The 12,112-nt window shown below is 36.5% G+C and overlaps 1 protein-coding gene across 1 annotated transcript; it reads left to right on the top strand.

The window, feature by feature from the left end:
- Positions 1 to 2,435: 2,435 nt before the first annotated feature.
- On the top strand, positions 2,436 to 11,899 carry LOC130428867 (uncharacterized). The gene is made up of 7 exons (XM_056757154.1): positions 2,436 to 2,496; positions 3,212 to 3,301; positions 6,339 to 6,542; positions 6,682 to 6,789; positions 7,151 to 8,158; positions 9,879 to 10,047; positions 11,438 to 11,899. Coding segments are annotated over exons 2-7 (1,620 nt in total). The 5' UTR covers positions 2,436 to 2,496; positions 3,212 to 3,300; the 3' UTR covers positions 11,568 to 11,899.
- The last annotated feature ends 213 nt before the right edge of the window (positions 11,900 to 12,112 follow it).

The following is a 12,112-nucleotide window of genomic DNA, read 5'->3' as shown; positions in this document are numbered from 1 at the left end:
CACCACAGTCGCAAGACGCCGGAGGTGAGCCTCGAAGCGGCAACTCTTGGGTTACAAGCCCGACTCCCTAACCACTAAGCTACAACTGCCCCCATTGAAATAAACTGCTCTAACAGCCACAAGAGAAAACTGATGCGTTTCGCCACTAAACACAGCGGCAAAAAACTACAAAAATATGATTTTATAAACAACACAGTCCAGCGCCGGATCGCCTCTTTAAAAAGCGAACGGTAGGGCTATGTATGACATGTATAAAATCAAAAGTAGGCTAAACACTGACTAAAAATCAAGGAAACAACATAGTACATTGTGTCGGATCATCAATGAAGTTTATAAAAGATGCGCAACTTAATTGAATGTCTTCAGTGGCACAGGCACTAGTGTGGAAGCCTCGTTTATTTGATTCTTGTCAAGTCCTTGGTTCGAATCTGTATTTTATACCTTTTGGTATCACAAATCACTTCGAAAAGGCATTTATTTTCAACAAAAATGAAGTAGAAATAAAGTGTCTAATGAGTGTTTAATAAAACACTTTATACTGTATCCTGTTAATGTATACAATTACCGAGATGCGAACAGAATCTGCCAAAATATAGAATATAGCATCTAATTACTATTTACACTTATTGCAAACGATCGCGACATTTACATGATGTAAATAAAATATATATTTGTTTTTAGTGTAAATCACAACTGTTGCTTTTTGCACTTAGTGCATAGTCACTGCCTAATTCAACTGGAAAAATGTTAGCTATATTTGGTGTTAATGTATGCATTTTTAGTGGAATTTCACTGTTCTGATGAAAATGTGATATGACTGTGAAATTCTACTGGTTTTCTCTGTAAAACTAAACATTTTTCAACTCTGACCAAAAAATATACAAGAATGTTTTTTTAAGGACAAGTCAGGATAACAATAGACAACAATTACTGTTATTTAAAGAAAAATGTCATTTTTTTGCAGTAACAAATTTAAATAGTTAAAAAACAGGGAAAATGTACATAAGATGTGAAAGTTAGCATTTTTATGGAATTTCACAGTTCTGATCAAAATGTCATAATACTGTTAAATTCTACCGTTTTTTTCTGTAAAAATACATTTATTTTTTACAGTGTAGGACACATTTATTTTGAATGTTCACCAATCTGCTTGCACAAAGATTTTCTTTCAACTGCAGACACCGTATGAATAAAGACACGCATGGATATGAAAAGTATGATTCTTTATATCTGAAGTTTTGATATATTACACATATTTGATTTCATTTTACTGCCAACCGCCAGTGAAATAAAAAGATGAATCTATTTTGACATCCACAACACAGGCAGATGAGTGCGCACACGGAGGAGCGCAAGGACGGTTCTTGTTAGAGCCGATAATAATGTAAAGTCATCAAACAATATTCTCTATTTTAAAATGTAAGTGACCTTAAATGTCAGCATTATCTAGGTATGATGACATAGTAACCAATCGCGGCGAACATTCTGTCTCAAAAATGTTTTCCAAACCGCATGGTACTAAAATGTGTATGTCATTCAATATCTACCCCTGGGCGCCTGGTGGGAGTATGTTTTTTTCATCTACTTATGTAATGCACTATAACTTCAATAACTGCATTAACTCATGTACTGCACCGTACACTGTAAAAAATAAATATTTTTTTACAGTTTTTGCCAATAAATTTTACAGTGCTTTCACTGTTTATTTAAATTACAGAAATGTTTCATTAAAATTACAAAAAAAAACTGTTTATTGACATGTGTAACGTAATTTAACAGAGAAACTTTGTATAAATGGAATACAGTATATATCTGATTTTTAACATAATTTCAATGATAATTTTAAAGAAACTAACTGTAAAAAAAAGGTTTTTTTATTAACCAGCTGGCCTCTTTTAATACATGAAATACTGTAACAACTGTGTTAATTTCTGACACCCCTAAGCTTGTCACAGATTATCAGAGATCTGTTAGAAATAGAGATATCCTAGTTAAAAGTATATCAATCTACTTGTGTTAAGCAGGCCTCTTTTTTTGTTTTTAAAACCAGTCTTAAAACCCATCTTTTCTCTTTGGCTTTTGACACCTAGTTAGATGTCGACTTTATTTGCTTGTTTTAATTTGTTACTTTGAATGCTTTTATTGTGTGCGTATTAATTGTACTTATGTTTATTTTTCTGTACAGCACTTTGGACAACACTTTAGTTGTTGTAAAGTGCTTAACAAATAAAGTTGGTGTGGTATGGCAAGTTTAGCTGTTTTAAAACCGTTGCAATTTAAATAATAAGCTACGAAAACCAATGCAAAAGACAAATCACCAACCTCTGTGTTCAGCAAATCATTTTCACGGCAATAATTATCTAAGCCAATCAGAATTGACACCTCTGCTACGTTCTTGGCGCACGCAGAAAGAAGCGCGCGATATGATGAAGAGTGAAGACGGCGGCGCGCTGGTGAACTATTCTGCTGTTTTCGAAGAAGCAACACTTGTGAGAGGTAACGTTGAAAATATTTACTGACACATTCTAAAATTCAACGCAATACTGACATAGCTAGAGTATACATTAAGATTGACGACCGAAAACATAACAACTAATGAATGTCAGATGTTACATTAGCTAGTTTGCAGATGCATTTTAGCTTTGTGTTAACGTTACCTGAACGCAATTTAACGTTGCATTTTTAAGAACATTATCTTTGTGTTGGCTTGTATTTTTGTGGCCGTGACTGTGTGGCACGTGGCTGGCTAACTATAAAAGTTAGCTAACTAAAGTTGACCACTGCTAGCAACAGTTTTCAAATATGCTGCGCACGTAAGCGCATTAAAACTGGCCCAAAACATCGTCAAAATTATTAGAAAAAGATAATTGTTTGGCTTAAAGTCAACGTTGACTTTGGTTTCAAATGGTACACTAACAGTCAGCAAATTTAGTGTAATTGATATAGCCTACAGCTAAAATGGCATATGGAAAATACTCGTAGTGTGGTGCTCGATGGTCACATTGTAAAGGTTTAAGAAACAAACACACTTTATTTCAATTTGTAAAGGCTTAACACTGAGTGACTTTCAGAAATGCCTAAATTACAGATTTTTTTGTGACTGAATCTGAGACTCAATTAAATGAAGAAAATCAATGTTGCTGTTTTACAATTTATTGTAATGTAATTTTGCACAAATATTATGCAAACTAATTTTTTTTCTTTTTTTCAGTTTTTTGATTCAATACCAGGAATTGGAACAATAGCTATCTGGAACTTCTGGAATTGAGATCAGTCAGAAGGCTTCAAGCTCAAACATTAAGTAAGTTTGCAATATGGCAAGTGTTCTAAATGCTTTCACATGTCCTATATGTGGCATTTCTATGGAAACAGTGAAAGGGTATGTAAATCATCAAAAATTACACACAAATGAAGCACATGGTGAATATGCCTGTTGTGTAATTGGGTGCAAATCAAAGTTTACCAAGTATAATTCCTTTAAAAGTCATATGTTGCGCCACCATAGGCGGTCATCCGTGTCACAATGTGAAACCATACAGGGTCCACTGAAATGTGAAAAGCCACATTGCCAGAAACAATGCATTGATCTGAAAGATCTTTTAGATCATTTAAAGTTCCATGTTTCAAAGAAAGAAGAGGTGAAGTGCCCATTTAAAGGCTGTGGCAAAGCCTTTTCATTGAGGTCCTCTTTTACTGCGCACATTTCTAGAAATCATAAAAAAGCCGCATCTGTGCACATGTCAGCTATGTATCTTGTTGATTCTGTGCCAAGCCAGTCTTTTGATATTGCTCAAAGTCCGTCAGATGTAAGCATTGACGAGCCTGAGGATATCCTGGACCCACCTGATATAAAAGGGCTATATATGAGAAACTTGTGTATGTTTTACATGAAGTTACAGGCCAAATACCTTGTACCTTCATCCACTATTCAGATGATTGTGGAACAAGTAGATAGTCTCAGTGATGTGTGTCACCAGTACACAAGAAATCAGCTTAAAGGTGTCCTGCAAGCTAATACGAGATTGACAGAGTCAGACATAAAAGATGTTCTGGCAAGTTTAAATGATTCTAGCTTGCATGCATCCTGTAGCCCTGCACTCTCTACTGAGTATTTGAGAAGGCAATATTTTCAGACAAACTTCTCTTATGTGCATCCTCAAACTATTAGTTTAGGCACTGATGATAATCGAAAGGAACAATTTGCTCAGTATATCCCAATAAAAGAGACTTTGCAGGCTTTGCTAAAAGACCCAATTGTGTGGAAAGAATGTACAAAGCATGAAGATGACACTTCTGCACATGTTCTAAGTGATGTGAGAGATGGATCTGTCTACAAGAGTAATACACTGTTTAGGGAGTCGGGTATAAGTATAAAGCTCATACTGTATCAAGATGCCTTCGAGGTTGTTAATCCTCTTGGGTCAGCAAAAAGAAAATACAAGATACTTGGGGTTTACTTTACACTGGCCAACCTTGACCCGTTTTATCGTTCCAGTGTTGAAAACTTGCAGCTTCTGCTCTTGTGTAGGGAAGAACACTTTAAATATTTTGGCCACGACAAAGTGTTCTCCACAATGCTGTCAGATATCAAGGAACTGGAGACAAATGGGCTTGTGATATCTGGGCATGTTGTTAAGGCATCAGTTTTTTGCATTGCTGGAGATAATTTGGGGTCTCACAATATTGGAGGTTTCACAGAGAACTTCAGTACCTCCACTTACTTCTGTAGATATTGCCTGGTAACTAGAAGTGAGTTCCATGATTTCCAAAAAGGTGCACCACCTCGAACAGTGCAAAACTACAATGAGGCAGTACAACAGATTAGAAGTGGTGCCCTGACAGAATTCAGGGGTTTAAAATTTGATTCCGTTTTCAATTCCCTCACTTACTTTCATGTCAGCCAGCCTGGCCTCCCACCTTGTATTGGACATGATGTGTTTGAAGGAGTTGTGGCATATGACTTGGCCATGTACATCAAGCACTTTGTGAAGGTAAAGAAATTCTTTACTTACAGTCAGCTAAACCGGAGAATCAGGCAGTTCAGCTATCAGGGATCTGATGCCACTTCTACTCCTTCAGATGTTTCTGAAAAGGGAGTTAAAATAGGTGGCCAGGCAACAGAAAACTGGTCTCTCCTGAGGCTTCTTCCTATTATAATCGGTGAAAAGATTGCCGAAACAGATGATCCGATATGGCAGCTGACAGTCCAGCTGAAAGAACTTGTGGAATTAATATGTGCCCCTAAAATATCTCACTCTCAAGTTGCACTGCTCAATGTTCTCATTGTGGAGTATCTAGAAACAAGAAAGGAGATGTTTCCTGATCATAAACTCAAACCAAAGCACCATTACATGGGCCACTATCCTGCTTTGATTCTCAAGTTTGGCCCACTCATAAGATTGTGGACTATGAGATTCGAAAGCAAGCATTCCTATTTCAAAAGATGTGTGAGAAGAACACAGAATTTCAAAAATGTGTGCCAGACACTTGCAAATAACCACCAACTTCTGCAAACATATCTAAACTCAAGTTCTGTCTTTGCTCCTACTTTGCAAGTGAAACAATCCACCCCTTTCCATGCAGAGTTGTACAGTGATGCAGTACGCAGTGCAGTAGAAGCAAGCTTACCAGATCAGTGTGCTCTTGAAGCATCTACTGAGATACAGTGGAAAGGCACACTATACAGAAAGGGATTTTTTCTTTGCATAGGTCCTGGCATGCCAACAGAGTTTGCACAAATCGAACTTATGCTAATAATGGATAAAAATGTGCACTTCCTTGTAACTCCTCATGGTTCACAGTATTTACCTGAGTTTGGACTGTATGAAATTCACACAGCATGTGGAGGCATGATGTGCATTAATGGAGAGCTGTTGTTGGATTACTATCCATTGCCTACTTATGCTTTTTGTGGAACTCGAGTAATTTCTCTCAAACATAGCAAAGTGGATATTGAGTAGGAAATGTAATGCTGAGTTGTGACTGTGTGAGCACTAGGTAATATAAGGATGATTACAGTAGACTGTGCAGGACTTGAGTATGGCTGAAGAGGTCCTTAAATGCTTGAAATTACATTTTAGAATTTAACTTTCAATAACAGAGTTCCATACATATTTTTGCGTAGTTAAAAACAGATAATGATAAAAACGGTCACCACTTCACAAAGATGCAGAAACAAATCTACACACACATTAGGCTAATGTTTAAAGCTGATCGTGAAATGGCTGCCTCTGAAGCTAAGAAATGAAGAATACATTACATTTTCCTTTTGGGCTGAATTGCACTTTGGATATTTATTTGGGCTAACACTGAATTACAATGTCTCACTCTTTTCTTAGTGATGGATGATGTAGACAGTGGTCTTTCTGACTTAATTTACTCTGTCCTGCCAAATTCAAGTTCAAATGACCTGCTGTTAGAGGCTCTTCAGACCTTGGGTGTGGAAACCGTGGAAGATTTAAAATATGTCCAGGAGGCAGATCTTGTTAATACCATCAGGCCAATTGAAGCTCGAAAATTGATTGCGAGATTTAAAGCTTTTTGTAAGTATACTTAATTGTAAGTTGTAAACACATAAAAAATAATATTATATCCTCACAACATAATGGATCAGTTGTATTTGAGTTTTGCAGAGCGATTTTGAAAGATTTGTAGGCCTAAATCCTATTGTCTTCTATCCAGCTGAAAAGAATGCCAAAGAGATTCCTGATCTGCCTACCAGAGCTGAGCCAGAAAGATGTATAAGCAAACACACAGGAACAATGCCATGCGGAGACCATCGATCTACAAGTATGTGTGATGAAAATGTTTTGGCTTAATTAAAATATCACAGCGTATTTTCTAATTATTACTATCTTTTGATCTGAGACAAACAAGCCTGAAAAATACAATAAGGGATATTGTATTGTTCAGGCTTAGGGTTAGACTGTGATGTATCAATATACAATTGAAAATGCTTTATCATTTAAATTTGATGTTAAGCCTGGTAGAATAGATTAGTGTTTCACATACAGTAGCTGTTTTTTGTTGTCGTTTTTTCACACAACATCAAAAATGTACTCGAGTTGTGGCATGTCTTCTGTTCATAGGCCAGTAGTGAATGCTAAAATTTAATGAACTATTTTGAGATATTTTTTTCTGCCCTCTCCAGGTGAAAACAGTGCAGATCATTCCAACTCTCCACAGGCTTCCTCAAGCTCAAGTGAAGTCTCAACTCCTCATAGAAACACTCCAGTGGATAACAACTGGCACTTCAATTTTGAGATACCCTGGAGTAAAATGCCGTCAGAACTTACAAGAAAGCTCGAAAATAAAGAGCGGCCAACAGGACGTGAAAGACGTGAACTGATTCGCCTGATGTTAGGAGAGATTCTAACCATCTGCCCTACACCAGGGAAGAAACATCTATGTGAAATTGCCAGGAAGATTGTTTCAAGATATCCTCTGTCATTTAGAGATGTTATTGAAGATCAAGTTGTTGGTAGTGGTTATGACTCCCTTACCAAGCAGCTGCAGGCTAGACTTGACAACATGAAAAGAGGGAAAACCTCACTTTACCTGAAAAGACAGACGTCCAGCACAAGTGAGGGAGAAGACCCACCTTCCAAGATAAGAAGAGTGGATACATATGGTTGCACAAATTGGCAACCAAAACGGCTGCCACCGGGTGAAACCGAGGAGACTCAGAAATGTGCACAAGAAGAATTAAAGAACATGCACAAAAACAAAAGCAAGAACACCAAAAGTATTCAAGAAAAAATGCTGGCTACTTTCTACACTCAGAGAAGCGACATATGTAAAATGGAAACCCCTTTTTTGGTAATAGAGTGGCCATATCTGTTTGAGATGTGCGGGATAATGGTCCACTTCAAAGAGCTAACAGATATGGATGTTGACAGAGGAGCCATCTCAAGTAAATCTGAAAGAGTCATTTCATATCTCATGTCCCATGACAAGAAGAACAGCAAAATAGGGGGCATCCTAGAAGGCATTGAAAGTGCCAAAGCGAAGCATCTAGATCCTTATCTTCCTGGATGTGTGATGCTGCTTCTGAAACATTTCAGTGAAGATCAGGCAAAGATGTTCGTGATGGTTGATGAGACGTGTCTGCCGTCTGAAGTTGATCAACTGCCCAGCACGCCTTGCGTCGTTGTGTGTGGTATGTGGTATTTTATGTTTTAACCCATTTAAGCAAAAGGCATTTTTAAATTTATGAATGGGTTGATACAGGCATATTAAATCAGGGGCTGGCTGGAGATTCTAGTAAACTTAAGTATATCTTGTGAATGGGTGAAGCATTTTCTGTAATTAGACCTTCATCAGCGTAGCACTAGCATTATGGAACTAAATTAATTTTTTTTTTTTAAAGTTCATTAAAGGGGTAGTCAAGCCGAAACAGAAAATTGGCATTAATACACCATTATGTCATTCCAAACTATCAGCTGTTTATGTCCATACATTGATGGAACTTGTTGGTTACCATTCACCTTTAATGTAATCCACGTTACTCGTGTTTTAATTCAAGTCTTCTGAACAAATATGGTCACTTTATATGAGATTTATTAACTACAGTATCAAATCATTTTAGTGTACATCCACATCACATACAAAATGTCACATCTCTTTTAGCATATAATTTCATTAATCACCATTGCCATAATGTATAGACAAATTAGGTTTCACTTTACGGCCTGATTTATTTTATATGTGATTTTAAATTGAGTGTTACAACTGCATTTTATATTTATAAACAGTAAAGGGATTTTTTTGCTTCAGAAGACTTGGATTTAACCTCATGGGTCAAATGGATTACACTCATGCTTTTATCTTTGTGTATCCTCAATGTTGGTTGCCTTTCATCTACATTTTTTGGATCTAAACAGCTGATAACTTTTAAAGGGTTAGTTCACCCAAAAATGAAAATTATGTCATTAATGATTCACCCTCATGTCGTTCCAAGCCCGTCAGACCTCCTTTCATCTTCGGAACACAGTTTAAGATATTTTAGCTTTCTGTCCCTCCATTGAAAATGTATGTACGGTAAACTGTCCATGTCCAGAAAGGTAATAAAAACATCATCAAAGTAGTCCATGTGACATCAGTGGGTTAGTTAGAATTTTTTGAAGCATCGAAAAAACATTTTTGGTCCAAAAATAACAAAAACTACGACTTTATTCAGCATTGTATTCTCTATTCATCTGTAGTATTCCGCTGCTGACGTAAGTCTCCCTCAGACTGTGTAAAAGAAGCGCACCAGATGACACGTCAGCAGTCTGAGGGAGACTTACGTCAGCAGCGTCACTGCGGAGTCCTGAACGCGGATTGACAACAGACCCGGAAGAGAATACAATGCTGAATGAAGTCGTAGATTTTGTTATTTTTGGACCAAAATGTATTTTCGATGCTTCAAAAAATTCTAACTAACCCACTGATGTCACATGGACTAGTTTCTGGACATGGACAGTATACCGTACATACATTTTCAATGGAGGGACAGAAAACTCTCGGACTAAATCTAAAATATCTTAAACTGTGATCCGAAGATGAAAGGAGGTCTGACGGGCTTGGAACGACATGAGGGCGAGTCATTAATGACATTATTTTTATTTTTGGGTGAACCAACCTTTTAAATATCTTAATTTGTATTACACAGATAAACTGTCATACTGTTTTGAAAATACATGAGTTACTGTGAGAATTATTTTTTGGTGGACACCCTTAACTTTTTAACATAATGGAAAGGTAAAACCCAGAATAGTACGGTTTTCTTGTTGTGCTAATATGCAAGCCAAATAATGTGGTCTTTTGATAGTCGTGATGTTAGACTTTTCTTTTAACCTAATGTTTTTTGACTTTTCTTATTTTCCTATGTACTGTAGGGAGTTCTCCCCTCACAGCTGAAAACTTGATGATTGCTGTGGACCAGACCATCGTGAAAGATGGGGTCACAAATTGTGTTGATGCCCTTGTAATGATGTTCGTATACTACTACTGCCTCAACATCAGTTATCCACTGGAACTTGGAGCAACTCTGGAGTTCATGCAGAGGTAAGACTTAAAGTTTAACCACAAAATGCATTTCCTGAAGAACAAAAAGTGTGTATATATGGCCCAAAGATGGATAGATAAACAATTATCCATTTAGGAAATTAATGGACATGAAACCGGTAACAGAAAAAAGTCTAGATACATTTTATTCGGTGGCAAGATCATTACAACATTTATTCAATGACAGGAGCAAAATGAGCAGACGCTGTGCATTTCTGGCATCTGTGGGAAGACAACTGGTATTGGTACATTATGAACTGTCTATTTCGATTTAATAGATCAAATTTTTTTCCCTGTTGGACATTACATTCTCACCTTCCATCAATCTTGTGGTGCGACTATCACTGTGTCCTAACCAGACGCGATGCGTTAAGATTCCAGCGACAAGCAATTTGTCTGTCTACACCAGACACGATTACAAGATGCAATAAAATCAATCAAAAACCACAGCCAATCAGAACAGCGTGTGGGCGGGCTCCCGTGGCAAGTGCACGGCCCCAGAGATTAGTTTTGTTAAAAACATAATAAAACAAAATTTATTATTTTACACATTACACCATTTTAAACTATTAAAAATACATACAGAGTTATTACAACAATCTTTGCTATAGAATCAAGTTTGAACATTCTTGTTTCCATTTGTGTAATTGTATGGCTACAAGGCTGGGAACAATAAATTATATTCAAAGTAACATTACACGCTTTTAACATAAAATAAAGCACATAAACAGTACCTGAGATTATCATTGGCATACTTTTTTGTGTTGTAGTTCCAGCCGCGATGTTGCGGAAAAAAAGCAGTTCTTAAAATAGCATCATTGTGTGTCGCTGACACGGCTGGTTAGGACATGGTGTAACCTTTCCTTTATGACCTATGGAGATGTTGACACTGGCAGCAGATTTTAACACTGGTTGTTGGAACGCATCACAGCCATTGTAGGCACAGTTGCTTAATGGGAGATACTTGTTCACCCCAAAATAAAATTGTCATCGTTTACTTGCACTCATGTTGTTCTAAACCTGTATGAATTTCTTCTTTTGAACAGAGATATTTTGAAGCATGTTTGTAACCAAACAGTTGATGGACCCCATTGACTTCTAAAGTATTTTTTTTCCATACTATTGAAGTCAATGGGGTCCATCAACAATTTGGTTACAAACAAATCTTCAAAGTATCTTTTGTGTTCAACAGAAGAAATAAATGTGTACAGGTTTGTAACAACTTAAAGTTGAGTAAATGATGACAACTTTATTTTGGGGTGAACTATACATTTAGATATGTCTGTCACCTCTCTAGCTCAAGTTGAATACTTTTTATATGGCTCATCAGAATTGCTGATTATGAAAAATGTTTGTAGCACTATATTCAAGTGTATTTCTGTCTTCACAGATGCCTTTTCCGGATAAATCCAGATAGGGGGACCAAAGTGGAGAAGCAGCAATCTAAAAAACAGCAGTCCATAAATCCTAAGGTTCTTTCTTTGATTACAAACATTGCAGACTTTGAATGGCGAGAGTAGACATCTCACATGCCAGCTTCTTTCTGTTTCATACATTTCCATTTAGTTTATATACTATTCTGTAATGTGTAAAGGGTTCATTCTGCTTGTATTTTGTGGCTGACTGTTATCTTGAGTGAGTTGCAGGGTTTTGACGTGTGTTTACACGTTTTAAATTGTGTACAATTCAAAGTACAGGGTTAAAAAAAAGCTCACAGTAAAGACCAGTAGTTTTAACCAGTGGGGAGAACCAGTTTCATTATAAAATAAAATGTGTGTTGCTAAACGATGCTTTGTTAAATGTTGATCACAGGATGTATTTGCAGATAACAAATAAAACAAAATTAAGATTACTGTTGTTGTTGTTTTTTATTATTAAAGCAAATCTTAGTTATTTTTGCAACTTAAAGTTGAGTAAATGATGACAACTTTATTTTGGGGTGAACTATACCTTTAGATATGTCTGTCACCTCTCTAGCTCAAGTTAAATACTTTTTATATGGCTCATCAGAATTGCTGATTATGATCTTTTAAACTTTTTTTATCATTCTTTAAATAATTTTTCT

This window comes from Triplophysa dalaica, chromosome 9 (genome assembly GCF_015846415.1).
Source record: "Triplophysa dalaica isolate WHDGS20190420 chromosome 9, ASM1584641v1, whole genome shotgun sequence".
NCBI lineage: Eukaryota > Metazoa > Chordata > Actinopteri > Cypriniformes > Nemacheilidae > Triplophysa > Triplophysa dalaica.
Note: the sequence above shows the minus strand (reverse complement) of the source record. Positions and strands in the feature narration are given on the sequence as shown.

Excerpts from the sequence above, each read along its gene's own strand:
- LOC130428867 (XM_056757154.1), top strand. Across the intron at positions 6,543-6,681 it reads TGCGAGATTTAAAGCTTTTT|CTGAAAAGAATGCCAAAGAG; the intron begins GTAAGTATACTT and ends TCTTCTATCCAG. Across the intron at positions 6,790-7,150 it reads CGGAGACCATCGATCTACAA|GTGAAAACAGTGCAGATCAT; the intron begins GTATGTGTGATG and ends TGCCCTCTCCAG.